At 45.9% G+C, this 14144-nt stretch overlaps 6 protein-coding genes across 6 annotated transcripts; 4 read left to right on the forward strand and 2 right to left on the reverse strand.

Moving 5' to 3' along the window:
• Positions 1 to 897: 897 nt before the first annotated feature.
• Positions 898 to 1990, reverse strand: M431DRAFT_500646 (hypothetical protein; the record flags this gene model as incomplete). The annotated part of the gene is made up of 2 exons (XM_024917938.1): positions 898 to 1571; positions 1630 to 1990. The coding sequence occupies 2 exons, from the start codon at positions 1988 to 1990 to the stop codon at positions 898 to 900; spliced, it is 1035 nt and encodes a 344-aa protein (XP_024768659.1).
• Positions 1991 to 2427: 437 nt separating this feature from the next.
• Positions 2428 to 3527, forward strand: M431DRAFT_513284 (hypothetical protein). Its single transcript, XM_024919987.1, has one exon. It carries the CDS (start codon positions 2493 to 2495, stop codon positions 3432 to 3434), a length of 942 nt encoding a protein of 313 aa, XP_024768660.1. The 5' UTR covers positions 2428 to 2492; the 3' UTR covers positions 3435 to 3527.
• A 682-nt stretch (positions 3528 to 4209) lies between these two features.
• M431DRAFT_513285 (hypothetical protein) lies at positions 4210 to 6035 on the reverse strand. The gene has a single exon (XM_024919988.1). It carries the CDS (start codon positions 5845 to 5847, stop codon positions 4387 to 4389), a length of 1461 nt encoding a protein of 486 aa, XP_024768661.1. The 5' UTR covers positions 5848 to 6035; the 3' UTR covers positions 4210 to 4386.
• A 790-nt stretch (positions 6036 to 6825) lies between these two features.
• On the forward strand, positions 6826 to 8389 carry M431DRAFT_127128 (hypothetical protein). Its single transcript, XM_024912315.1, has 3 exons — positions 6826 to 7096; positions 7153 to 7716; positions 7815 to 8389. The coding sequence occupies exons 1-3, from the start codon at positions 6854 to 6856 to the stop codon at positions 8343 to 8345; spliced, it is 1338 nt and encodes a 445-aa protein (XP_024768662.1). The 5' UTR covers positions 6826 to 6853; the 3' UTR covers positions 8346 to 8389.
• Positions 8390 to 10098: 1709 nt separating this feature from the next.
• On the forward strand, positions 10099 to 11730 carry M431DRAFT_127131 (hypothetical protein). The gene is made up of 4 exons (XM_024912316.1): positions 10099 to 10556; positions 10624 to 10769; positions 10827 to 11006; positions 11057 to 11730. The coding sequence occupies exons 1-4, from the start codon at positions 10268 to 10270 to the stop codon at positions 11648 to 11650; spliced, it is 1209 nt and encodes a 402-aa protein (XP_024768663.1). The 5' UTR covers positions 10099 to 10267; the 3' UTR covers positions 11651 to 11730.
• Positions 11731 to 12135: 405 nt separating this feature from the next.
• Positions 12136 to 13744, forward strand: M431DRAFT_513288 (hypothetical protein). Its single transcript, XM_024919989.1, has one exon. The coding sequence runs from the start codon at positions 12222 to 12224 to the stop codon at positions 13296 to 13298; it is 1077 nt and encodes a 358-aa protein (XP_024768664.1). The 5' UTR covers positions 12136 to 12221; the 3' UTR covers positions 13299 to 13744.
• Positions 13745 to 14144: the final 400 nt, after the last annotated feature.

Genomic DNA, 14144 nt, shown 5'->3' on the forward strand with positions numbered 1-14144 from the left:
ATGTAATCCTATCTGACATGTATGTAACACTGCCAAGAATGCAATGCTATACTAGGTAGGTGTGTAGTATTGGCCAGCAGTGACCGTTAGATAGACTCTGTATCTGTGCACGAACTTCTTCAACGGAGAAATTAATTGTTCTCCGCACCGTACCTGCTACTACCCGCTAGCTTCGCGAATATTGACTAGATGGGTAGGAGATTGATAAGTGCACATGAAGGATCTATATGACATACATACCATACCTATTCGGAACTACCACTTGGATACCCTATGCCAACGACTACTTGGCTTATTGATGGATAGAAATTGCAGCGTAACCTTTTAGATAGCACTTGAGGTAGCGGTTGAATCTGCAAAACTGAGACAGACACTACGTATAGTGGTTATCAGGCAGTAGACAGTCGAATCTAGGAGGTGATAGATCAGCAATCTTTGGTTCCTTTGATGTGTTTCAAATTGGCTTACACGTGCCAAAGGAATATATTAGCGCAAACGCAATGTCGAGGCTACTACCTACCTGTATTGTCTACACACCACTGTCCCACCAGTTTCGCCGGCTAAATGTGCATCACTTCGTTGGCCATGATCGCCAAGGTAAATCCAGGCGGGCCGAATGCAGAAGGAAAAAAGTAGCTTGTTTTGAGGACATGAGATCGTGTCAATCTTCAAAGCACAGACCACTACTTAAACTTAATTAGCTGCCATTCTGACTTAAAAAGCGCCGATGCAACGATGGCGAAAGAATACCACGGCAACGTCAAATTTTCAACTGTCACCACAACAGTCTAGAACTTCTGACACACATCTTGGCAAGATTTCAAGTGTCTTCAAGGGCTTCCCTCGTCTATTGATTACTGAGACTACTGGAAACAGCAAGAATAACACGTGTCATTATTAGCTATTTCTGTCTTTACTGCAACTGTCAAATACAGCCATTGTGTGCTTCCATATCCTCTCTGCCATGCCTGTTCGCCGATATTCTTCCAGTAGGTCCCTATTCTGCTTCTGTATCTGTCCATCCCAATTCAGTAAATAAGCCCCCGACCCTCTAACTCCATCGCTCCCCTCGGCCACACCATTCTTCTCAGTCGGCGCGCCGCAGCTAGAGTCGTTCGGAAGCTCCGATGGGGGATATCGGTTCGAAGTCGCCATGAACAAATGCCTCTCTCCTGTCTCCTGTAGTCCAACTGTCCATGGAGCTAGCAATGGCCCCGCAACTTTGAACGCAGCTCGTAAATAGGTCGGCAATCCTGATCCGAGGTTTGTTTTTACCACACCAGGAGCCGTGTGAACAAACGCTGTTCCTTTCCATGTAGCGTCGAATCTCTCGAGCATTAAATCCGTCATTACACCGCAGTGTGCGCCGCAATTAGATAGAGAAAAGTTGGACTTCAGATCAAGATCACTCTCTACCATCCGGTTCCCAATGCCGGCACCCAACACGGTCATGACGCGGGACAGCTGGGAAGATGACGCAGAGCTTGTGAGAAGTGGAAGCAAATTCGAGATGAAACGCATGCGCGAGTAATAGTGGACGGCCATTTTACGATCGAGACCTTCAGGTGATTCTGTTCAGGTTGGCAATTAATTAGCATTTTTATCCATTGAGCCGGAGGTGAGTGGTACCGTTTCTGCCGTCAACAGTCAATATTCCCGTCGTTAACACTAGTAGATTCAACCGCTTTTCTCTTTGGATAATATCGGAACAGACGCGGTCGACGTTTGCTATCTCAGAGACGTCGGCTTGCAGAAATTCCACCTCGCTCGTTTCGTTGACTTGTCGGCACTCTTTTATAATGCGATTGGCAGCATCTTGGCTTCGACCTACAACGTAGACCTTTGATGCTGCAGTAGCGCCCACGAATGCCTTCAAGATTGACTCTCCGATACCGCTTGTGCCCCCAACAAATACAGCAACAAGTCCTGGGCCGAGGTTCTTGAGGGTAGCATTGGAAGTGCGGACAGTGTCCAGGGAAACACCTTTCATGACTGCAGAGTTTGAAGAAAATGTCTGGCCCAGTATCGAGAAGAAGAGATGGGGCGACAAAGATATAGTTGACCCTTGTGTCATCAAAATTTCTACATTGAGACTAGGACTCGGCTCCTATACCTTGAGCGGCGGCTCCTATATCTCGAGCGGCCGCTCTGAACGATGAAGCGGCCGCCTCCATACTGAGGGGCAGTCTACCTATTAGTGGTTGTACCAAGTCTGATTGGCTACGAAAGAATTGAAATGAAATGCAAAGTGTCGATATTCATGCCATCATCAGATGAAATACGGTGAAAAGGAGTTGTCGGTACGTCGGAATGCTACGTCTGCCTATGTCCGATTTCAGAAATGCGGCGATAAAGGTTCTCTATGTAGGTAGTTGTACACGTATAACCAACTTATAAAAATGCGAGACTCCCCGTTGAATGCTTTACAACTCATCAACCATAGCCCATCAACTATAAATCATCAATCAGATCAAAACTCTTTCTATACGAAAATGCCTCTTCCCATCACCCCAGCACAAGAAGCCACTATCAGCCCTCAGGCTGTCGAATTTCTCTCTGCGGCAGAGGGTATCCCAATAGAAGCCATCCAAGCAGTAACCGTGACTCGCCAGGCGTTTCATGCTGCGGAAGAGCCCGTGGAAGAAAGTCTCATTGAGAAGTTCAATCTCAAAACAGAGAAGATCACCATGGGTGGCATTCCCGTCCTTATTATAGGCTCTTCCTCGCCAGATCCCAAATATAAGGGGCGAGTTATCTTCGACATTCATGGAGGAGGCTTCGTTATGGGCACTGCTAGGGAGCGCACAGCCCTCATGATAGCTGGCGAACTTGGTTTGACAGTCTACTCTGTCGATTATGATCTTTCTCCCGAGGTCAAATATCCCATCGCCATCGAACAATGTCTCACTGTTTACCGTGAGATGATTGTCAAGTTTGGTGCCAAGAATATTGTCGGCCTGAGCAGCTCTGCTGGCGGCCAAATCATGCTCTCACTCAACGTGAGGGCGCAGCGGGAAGGTCTTGAACTGCCTGCTGCTCTAGCCTTTTACACTCCCAATACTGATCTCTCGGGTGTTGGTGACTCGAATGTCTTTAATGATGGCCGTGACCTAGTCGATAACAATGTTCTTGTTGGAGCAATGAGCACTCTATACGCTGGCGGAGTGGATCTAAAGGACGAGCTGATATCACCAATCTATGCTGAACTGAGCGGGCCTTTTCCACCTACAGTCATCAACACTGGTACTAGGGACTTACTTTTGAGCCAGTGTGTGAGACTGTATTGGAAGTTACGGGAGGCTGGGGGTAAAACGGAACTGCTCGTATCTGAGGGTATGTGGCACGGGTTCAACTGGGAATTGGAGCTGCCTGAGGGAATCCGCGCACGAAAGGCTGTATACAGTTTCATCAAGAACGTTTTGGATGAAATGTAATCATACAGTAACGAGGCAAACCTCTTTTGGTAATTAGGCCAGATATTTTTATTTCATTAGTACCTTATCTATAAATACTTTTCACTTCTCAACATCACTGGTAATTTCATCCATGCCTGGCAAAAGTCATAATCGCATGTGTAGAATTTGGGTGTCCTACACATACACCAATGGACTTTCATCGACATCTTAGTATGCTGCTAGCGATGGGATATCTTCGGTACAAGCATACTCAGCTTATGTAGCTCCAGTGGGATACGGAGAGGCAATAGTATGAATTAGAGCGCTACTGCTTGGTAGATTTACATACAAACAAAGTGTATGATATATCATATGATTTGAGTATTTGATTACTTCTCGATCAGCCCTGTAAGAATACTTTCTAAATTAAGTCGACAAATTGCAGATATCGATGATGAATAACAAATTTGGTACGCAAGTTTAGAATATAATTAGCTTTTTGCTATCATGGGCGATCCTGTCATGTCGTATTGTTTTGGTCCAAAGAACATTGCCAACACGGACATAGACATTCGGCAACCCAAATGGATAATACATTGTATTAGCCTATTGGTTGACAAATATATAGAGCACTCTTGTAAGAGACACAGTCATAATAAGCTGCTCAAACCAACATAAATTATCACTTGCCCCTGGAATAACATATACTCGTAGAAGCCAAGTCGGCGAAAGAACTATCTGGCGATAGTGCGAGCGAGACACATAATGTGTCATGACTATAATCTTGAACGAAGTAACTTTACAATTGTAAACAGTTCGAATTCTTGTTTTACTAAACCGGAGATATCTCATATATTGTAGTTATGTATCTTAAGGACAAAGCCCTCGGGTATACACAATACTTCTGAGGCGCAAATAGCATTCAAGCCAGTTGTATTCAGACCTCCGAAAGCTGAAGCCCCTCAAATTCAATGCGGAATCTACAGAACCGCTAACTCGCATACCCAATAATCAAGCGCTGCAATCCTGCTTCTGGACGCTCCCCTGCCGTCCAGTCCACATTGCCGAAGCCCACTTGCTTCATGATTTTCTCCCAATGAGTAACAGGCGCAAGTGCATGATGACGCCCATCTTCAAACAACCACCAACCTTCCAAGAGCCCAAAAACGAAATCCACCCATGGAATTTGCTGTGTTTGCTCCAAGAGCATCACAAACCCGTCCGGCCGTAACATACTATGAATATTCTTCAGTGAAACTGGAAGGCTCCGCGTCGCGTGGATGCACGCTGTAGAGAGAATGATGTGTTGACTGCGTAATAGCTCCGGGTCAGGTTGTGATTCAACATCGACCACCTTGAACTGCATAAATGGGTTTTCGCGATACTTTCTTTTAGCAGCAGCCACTAAGGAGGCTGAAATGTCCGTCATGGTATAGACGATAGGCACTCCGAGCCGCGCCAAGACAGGTATCGCCGTTGATGTTGTGCCGCCGGTTCCCGCTCCCAGCTCCATGATTCTTAGCGGTTGCCCATTTTGAGGCACTCTCTTAACGAGCTGTTCCAGGAAATAGGCAAGCTGTTCTATCCAGACGCGATTGATTGGAGATAGGGCATAGAGATCTGAAACCCGTTGGCGGCCCTGGGCTGTGCCGAAGATGAGTGCGATTCCATCTTGCTTGCCAGATAGGCAATCAGCTAACGATGGTCCAGTCACCTGTACAAGATTAAACTCTGGCGCATGAGAGGGCTCATCTTGAAGTAAATCTTCGAGCAATTCGGTCGCTGATTTGGTTGGACAACTTTGTGCTGCTCGGACAATTTCGGACCCATCCATCTCTATCAGAGCTTGTTCGCGGAGCAGTTCATAGAAGAGGTCCATGAATTTGTCATATTTCGGTAAATATGGAACGCGTTTGAGCTTATCTCCTGGCTTTGCTGACTGGATGCTACAGCCAAGCTGCTCGAATGCTTCAACCAGATATGCTATGCAGAGCTCTGTTGATCTGGGCATCACCTCGCCACAGTAATTCCCCATATGGCCATCGACAATGAGTTCATCTGTGATTTTCTTTGTTGAACTGAAAGCCTCTTGAATTACAGAAGCTGGAAGAGTATCATTGGTGGCAGCGGACCTTGGATCCTTTGCCTGTTTTCTGGATGGTGTCTCTTTGTCATTACCACTTGTTGTTTCATTTCCGATATCGAGAATGGACTGTATGTAGTGAACAACACCTATGAAATTTTCCGATTCCAGGATCCGGCTGCTCTCTACCGCGCGACCAGAGAATCCACTGAGCTTCCGTGCCAGCTCTTTGGCCAAGATAGTGTCGACTCCAAGCTCATCTAATTCTGAGTCTTCCTCGACTTCGTCTGCATCTAAACCAGTAACATCACAGAAAATTTCACGAACTTTTTCGAGTAACTCTCCGCTCGTTGCCTTTTGAGCTACCATTTCTTTTTCTGCTCTAAGTTTGCTGGAAACCAGTGGTTAGATGGAGCGTAAAGGACGGACACTGTAAAGGGCGCATTTAAGAGAATGCTGCAAACTGTGAACTGTTGAACGATACGATGTGGTCAATACAGTGGACAGCCCACTAATCTATACCTGACTACACCAGATAGGTAGTTGGCTAAGTCTGCATTTGTAGGCTTACTCTTTGCGAATGCCGCTATTCATCAGAAAAAGTCGCCGGGGTGAGAGGCAGATACAGGGGAATTAATTAATGGGTAAAGAATGTGCCGGCTGTAAATTCACCGATTCACTGGCTACAGCTATACAATTTGAGAATGAGACCACATCAGGCTAATTTTTTTCTTAACTCGTTCGTACGCTATTTAGCCACATTCTCTAAACATCACCCACAGGACATCTTTAAGTTACCCAAGTACAATACTCCGAATGCTGATGCGCTATGCTATGGGACTCTGGATATAGTACGCCACATGTACTCGGTATAGTATACATTTACACTGAAGACGACAAAAAAAAAAAGAGCTCGTCATTTTACCCCCATAGTCTACAAGCTCCAGATATTTACTGTAATTGGTTGGATACGTGCGATATCTATCTCTATTTGAGTAGTACTTTACATGCCCAAGTAACAATCCCACCAATGATATACATATATTCTGCTATGACAAGAGAAGCCGATATTGTAAATACGCGGATGGCGTGTTTGTGACCACCCACTAACAACTATAGCTTCCGTAAAGATGAGCCTTGCACACTTGCTCCTGCAGCGGCTCTTTTCCTTTATTTTTCTCTTTATACCATGCTTTCCCATTGGGGTTTAATTTCCCCATTTTTTCTATTACATCTTGCTTCTAAAGTGTCACAAAGTCACACTACCTATTAATACTCCGGATAAGGTTATATACGAGGTCTATATAATGGAAGGAGCAAGGACTATTGCGTCTTGTATGTCTATATGCGGTATCTTTGATTCAAAATCTTTAGCATGGCCCAATCAGACCTTACACTGGAGAGCCTTGCCGCTCGTGTTGTTGATTTGACAACTACTCTAACCACTGCGCTTCAGGAACGCAACAGTCCGCAGCCATCATTCTCTGAAGATGCCCCCGACCTCCTTTCGCCTGCTCCTGAGGTGCAGGGTCCTCGATTACAGCTTGTCGAAACTCTGACGAGAATGCTACATCTAGCTACTGGGCCAACTGAATACCTGATTCAGCAGTGTCTTTTTGTGAGTTTTCCATCTTCGTAGCTTCCTTAGTTCATCACAGCTAACACCTTTTCAAGCCCAATGCCGACGGACTGATTCTGGACTTTCTCAATCGGTTCGATATCTGGCATCTTGTTCCGCTAAATGGTTCTAGCAGCTATGCTGAGATTGCCGCTGCTATCCAGCTTCCCGAAGTGACAGTCCGTCGATTCTTGAAGCAAGCGCTCACCATGTTCTTTTTCCTTGAGGAAGCGCCCGGGTCAGATCGCATCGTGCACTCAGCAGCATCTGCGTACGTTGCTCGCGACGCCGCCAGGAGTGCATTCATAGGACACTGCATGGAAGACGTGCGTCCCGCTGCTGCAGTCGGAGTAGACGCTCTTCAGAAGTTTTACGTCGGACATAAGACACATAGCGAGGAAGAAGAGCATTGTCCCCAATATTTGGCAAGCGACAGAGGGAAGGTCCGTGGAAAGGCCTACTGGGCGTTTGCCGAGTCGTATGAAGAGCCTGGGAGGCCGAAAGGATATCGTGCCGAGCGATTTGCTTTGGCCATGAAGGCATTATCTCAGACGCAACTGACGGCCCAGGTACTCGAAAAATTTGACTGGGAAAGTCTTGGAAATGCGACCGTGGTAGATGTATGTGGATGTCAATTTCTCTTTCTATTCTTTCTCCTTTTGTCGACTATTGTAACAAGATGACAATGACGTGTGTGCTAATTGATGCTCTTTCACAGGTTGGCGGATCGACGGGTCACATCAGTCTTCTACTTGCAAAAGCCCATCCTAAGCTGAAACTGATTGTTCAAGACTTTCCAGATGTCGAACCCAGTTTTAATGAGGTAATAACTTCAACCGAACACGCATCACGCATCTCATTCAATGCGTACAATTTCTTCGAACCACAAACTCTCACAGCCGATGCCTACCTATTCAAGTCGATTTTCCATGACTGGTCCGACAAATACGTAGTGCAGATCTTACGGAACTTACTTCCGGTGCTCAAGTCTGGAGTGCACATCATCATTTTTGACAATATTATTCCCCCAGATTATGACGAGCAAGGCAAGCCCGTAGTACCGCTCTCGACCCGAAGACTTCTTGGAGCTGTCGATTTACAGATGTTTGTAAATCACAATTCGAAAGAGCGAAAGGCGTCAGATTGGACCGAAGTTGTCAAGCGTGCAGATAGCCGCTTCGACCTGAAAGGATTCTATACCGTGGTTGGATCACCAATGGGAATTATAGACATTGTCTTCAACGCATAGACGCATAGCACGAGATGAATATTGACGTCTTAAGATTTCTCCGTACTTTACACCACCCTCATGCCTACTTATCTCTGCTAGATGTGATATAAAACTTCCACATACCGTTTTGTATAACTACCTGTGTAAGCAATGCCATCAACCTCCCTACGCTCTTCCTTTCTTTTCCTTCCTTTTGGCCTCCTACTTTGATACCACGTGGTTACGTACCAGAGGTCTCGTACCGCGTATCACGATTAATATTCACAACACCACGAATTGGCCAGAGAGCCCAGGCGATTTCATTACCGTCACATTTATTGGATCATCGGCTTGAATCTTATTGCTATTCACCTGGTTCAGTACGTTCTACGGATGAAAAAGCGAAGACTTTTGGCCAGGGATACGCATTGCGGGAGGAAGCATCGCTGAAGCCTCTATCGGAACTCGTTGTGGACGAGCAAAATTTTCTATCAGAGCAACGTGGGGGGTGGGGAATGGCACGTGGATTCGACTCTTCTTCACATCCAAGGCAAGCCTCGGAAATGCAATGAAAAGAAAAAAGCCTGTCAGACGTCCATCGACATCCACCCCGCCAATGCGCCCGAAGGCAGACCATCAACGGGGTCGAGATCATCAAGAGAAAAACAACTCTCTATACAGCAGATGCACAAGGCTTCTGCCGCCATCCTTTCGGATGATTCGAGAGGACCAAAAAAATATTCACTCTTGGATATCGAGGATATACAATCATCAACCAGGGTGGATTCGATGGCTCTTTTGGGAACCAAAGCAAGAGACGAATACTATAGAAATGATTCTCCTGTGGGCGATTTATTAGCAAAATGTCGTTGCAGTGGTGTTGAGCAGTTGGGGGTGCACATACTGAAGTATTGTCGACGTAAAGAAGAAAAAAGAAAAAGAAAACTGAAAAGCTCGCCAGCGAAGCGAAGTTTTATAGGTGACCAGGATAAGTGGGTCTATAGGCTCGGCCCGAAACATTCCGTACCTGCCTCCATAATTCAGGGCAAAGGTACATAGCGGCAGGTACCTACTAGGCAGTACGTACTCCGTACCATGGACCGAGTGGTGGGTTAAATGTTGCTCTCGATATTATCCCGCTATTCACTTTATGAGATGTAGGGTAGCGAAGATGAAGGCTATCAGAATAAATGAAGAGTAGCAGAATAATTCTTCGTGCGCATAGCATACCATGAAATACTATATCTACCATGCTGGCAAAGCTTGATTTATAGGATAAACAAGGCAAAGATTGAAATATCTACTCCGCGTGGCTTAATATCTACGAGTGCCCTAGGTTTCCATCGCCAGTGTCGATGGCTTCTAGGTAGTGTAGGGAGGTACAAAGTATTGCTTGTCACAGCAAGACAGTCATATGGAAAAAATAGCAGGCATAATTCTCGACTGACTCAGGGAATTCAATTCCGCAGCGGATTATTGATCTCAGCAGTACAACAGATGGTAGCAGGCACGTGGTGAAAGTTCATAGTGCGGAGTATCATCGCTTCTCGTCCGATTCTGGCGGAGCGGACGGACATGACGGAGACGCGATCGACAAGGATGAATTCTTGATGCCGTCTTGGTCAGCTCTAGCCCCGGAACAACGCCTCTTTATTGGCTGGATGCTGCAGGGATCGAATTCGGCGACGGCGCGATTAGTCATTTCTCTGGGACCAGCTTAAGTCGTTTTCGCTCTCGCTCCGCCAGATTGGTCTTCGCGACAGAGGGCGCAAGGGAGACTTCGCTTCATGAAGTTGGAACAATGAAGATTTGAATAGTAATTGTATTTGTTTTGCTAGCGAAAGCATACATATGCACTAGGTATTTAATGACTCCAGAGTGGCTAGACAATTTCTTGCTCACAGAGTAAAACAACTTGTCTTCGTTTTCTGCTTCACGACTACTCATCAAATATTACGGAAATGTCTTCCATCTCTACTATTGAAAACCGCACCGCCTTGGTGTTTGGAGCTTCCGGCATCACTGGATGGGCCCTTTTGCGCGAGGCTCTCAAGTATCCCACCACCACGGCGTTTCAACGTGTTATTGGCCTCACAAATCGACCGTTAGACAAATCGACGTCTTTTCTGCCCGAAGATAGCCGCCTTACACTGGCTCATGGCATCGACCTCACCAAGAGCATAGATGATGTGGTTGCCAAGCTGGCGGATATTGAAGGCATCAAGGATGTAACTGATGTGTATTTTGCGGGTATGACTTAGGATCAACCCCTTACCAAAGCATCGTTGTGAAAAGCTAAAGTGAATGCTCTTTTTAGCATATGTTCAACCCGCTGGAGCTTCAGATTTCGAAGGCTTTGACATCCTCAAAGAGGTCAATGTTCGCATACTGGAAACGGCAATTCAGGCAGTTGAGCGAGTCAGTCCAAAATTGAGGTTTTGGACTCTGCAAACTGGAGGCAAGGTTGTTGCGCCCAATTCATCCCAGATTATTTATATAAACTAATCTCCTATTCGATAGTCATACGGTTTTGTGCATGTTCCGCAACTGGGATTTCCCAAAGTCCCTGCCAAGGAGACAGACCCGCGTATTCCTCAGCCATACGAGGATCAAGTCTTCTATTATGCTCAGTATGATGCACTCCAGAAACTTTCTGCTGGAAAGAGTTGGCGTTTTGCGGAGATTCGCCCAGATTTAGTGGTAAGGTCCCTTGTGACTTATGACGATAGCGCTTGACTGATGGAATCTAGATTGGCTTCGTCCCCGGTGGCGGTAATGCAATGAATTATGTCCAGGCTTTGGGTATTTTCCTTAGCTTCTACGCATACCGTGAGAAAAATTCCTCGGGGACAAAGAAACCTCTTCCGTACCCTGGTCCTCTGGCTGTCTACAACAGTCATTACACCGAAGTTGGCCAAACGACCTTGGCCAGAGCGCACATTTTTGCTTCCAGCTTGAAAGAAGCCCCAAATGGCGAGGTTTATAATGTTGGAGATTCTCCAGTCACCAAGGGAAATAATTGGGCCGAGAAATGGGCGTCAATTTGCGACATGTTTGGCCTTGAAGGCATTGCTCCAGAAGAAACGCCCAGTCTTAGCGTGGCCGCATACATGTCTCAACATCGCGATGAATGGGCGAGCTTCGAGACTAAGCATGACTTGATCCCAGGTATTATCGGGAAAACTAGCTGGGAGTTCATGGATGTGCTCACATCAATGCCTATATTCGATCGGCAGTATGACTTGACCAAGTTTGCAGCCACAGGATTTGAAAAGAGCTCAGATGTGTTAAAGAATTACACAGAGGCCTTGGATCTGATGAGGGCGGCCAAGATGATTCCTTAGTTATAGATTCACGGAGCACGGATAACTTCATGAAAACTACTAAGTAGCTGAATACATGGGAATTCTATTTTGTTGATGAGATTATCGACTTAATTGGCTCGTTGTTTCGCCGATGATTGCATTGTGCCCAAAGAATATGAGTGAATGACGAATTTAACCGTGGCTTGGATGGACTATCAGTGGGGTTTTCACTCTAGTGGTAAGCCGTTGCATGGAAATCTCAAAATTTGTGGAGTATTATATGTCTGATGAGATGACTCTGAAGGATTCAGCGATCCTTCATCCAACTTCTAGTTGGTTCAATCAGATCGCTTTCCAAGGTTGAAGGATTCCACCGTATGAGCAAGTCTCACAGCAAGTTGCATGTACTTACGTCAGTAGGATCTGCTAGTGATGGCTGTGAAGTTGGGCGAAACCCGACTTTTTTAATTATTTATTTACTACTAGTCTTGTTATTATTGTGTCGTTAAGAACATATCTTGACTTCAAAACATTTTTGTTTTATCATTTGCATTTTAAGTGCTGTGGAAACGTCGGTTAATTGGAATTCCTCAAAAAAGTTATAGCAACAATGGTCTCCAAGTCATTGTTTCTGGCAACATGCAGTTTTCTGACCTTAGTCGCCTCACTGGTCGCATTGCCGCCGCCTTCATTCCACCAATTGAACCATCGCGAATCGCGTCTCCTTCCAAATCGTGTCATTGCTCAATTTCCCGCCGGCACTTGGATTGAGAATATTGCCGTTCGAGCCAATGGCAATCTCCTTCTCACAAGTTTCCTGCCAGACGCTACACTATACGAGGTTTCTGACTTGGACTGTCTCTCGCCAACCGTTACCCGTCTATTTACCATAGACTCAGTCACCAGCTTATTTGGGATAGTAGAAACATCTACAGACGTTTTTGCTGTTGCTGGCGGAAATTTTAGCCAGTCAACAGGGGGTGTTAAAGGGACATCTCGTCTTTGGAGCATCGATTTCAGACATGGCCAGTCCTCTTATCCAAGGCTGATTACTTCTATTCCCGATGCGGTTCTACTCAACGGCGCGACAACAGTTCCTCAAAGCAGTCACATAGTTCTCCTAGCGGATTCGATATTGAACACTATTTGGCGTGTTGACGTGGTTAAGGGCACGGTGGATAAAGCGGCTCAATTCCCGCCACAGGACACTGCCCCATCACAGCCCGTAACTATTGGCATTAACGGTATTCACATCCACGATGGGTTTTTATGGTTTACAAATGATACATCAACAACCAATCCGTCCACGGGCAGCCCTGAAACCTCCATGTATCGAATCCAAATTGACAAGAATGGATACGCACCTCTCAACACCGCACCCAAGAAAACAATTACCCTACCATCAGAGGCACTGGATGACTTCATATTTGGCCCCGACGACAGAGACATCAAGTGGATAGCTACAAATTCAGAAAACAAAGTACTTGCGGCTGCTCCAGATGGCAGATATGTCCGTGTTGCTGGCGCACCCAGCTCTTTCGAAGTTGCGACGGCAACGGCCTGTCAGTTTGGGAGAACAAGCCGGGATTCGCATGTTCTTTATGTAACCACTGGCGGTGGGAAAATAAACGGCACAACGGAAGGAGGCAAAGTGCAGGGTCTCGATACTAGTGGATTCAGCTTTTGATGCATACGAGTAGCTGCTGGTTTATGACAAATGAGCTGTATACCAGTAGGAGAGGCAGTGCGTCATAGACGATAAATCATATACTATCTGCCATGCATTTCACACATGGAAGTTATGTCCAGAAAGAGGGTAGTCACGAACATCTGCAGAGTAAACTAAGTAGCCTAAGCATTAGTGCCCGTATGTTTGGGGGCCGGAGGTTATTAAAAGATGACAGGATGTTAAAATGTTACACTATTCACCCACAGGTTTCGGCTTCTCGGATATCATTTGGTTTACAGAAACAAGGTGCTACGCTGCCCTCTTTAAGCCCCTGAAGGCAACAGCATTTCTCGCTACGCTTAAGATATGCTATTTAAGATACTGTCACTTGAATTAGTGCGTCAGAATTGGCTATAAGAGAAGAGAGCAAACGAAATACCATGGGAAGGTAGTTAACGCTTGGCTTAGGTCTATAGGCAACTATCGTAAGAGTTAATTGTTTGAGTTACATTAGAAACAATGATTGTGACTTAGCGTATAGACGTTGAAGCAACCTGTATGAAACGGTTAGATGTTACAAAAGAAGAAGTTTTCAGAGCGTAAGACCTAAATCCATGTGGCTTGAGCCGCATGGGACGAATGTCATCCTCTTCTACCAATTCACAACTGACTGGAACCGTGACTTGTGTTTTACCTGATTTGCCAGGCTGCCTTGCTCCTGACGTTGCGTTGGGGGCTGCAAATAGCGTTTCTTGTCTGGCTTGTCTCTGATTCGGCCGCTGGCTCGATCAACACCTGGCAAGCGGCATGGCTGATCCATCACGACACCGTATTTATTTAGCGCTTCTCCACAAGCAAACCAAC

This window comes from Trichoderma harzianum (assembly GCF_003025095.1).
Source record: "Trichoderma harzianum CBS 226.95 unplaced genomic scaffold M431scaffold_21, whole genome shotgun sequence".
Lineage (NCBI taxonomy): Eukaryota > Fungi > Ascomycota > Sordariomycetes > Hypocreales > Hypocreaceae > Trichoderma > Trichoderma harzianum.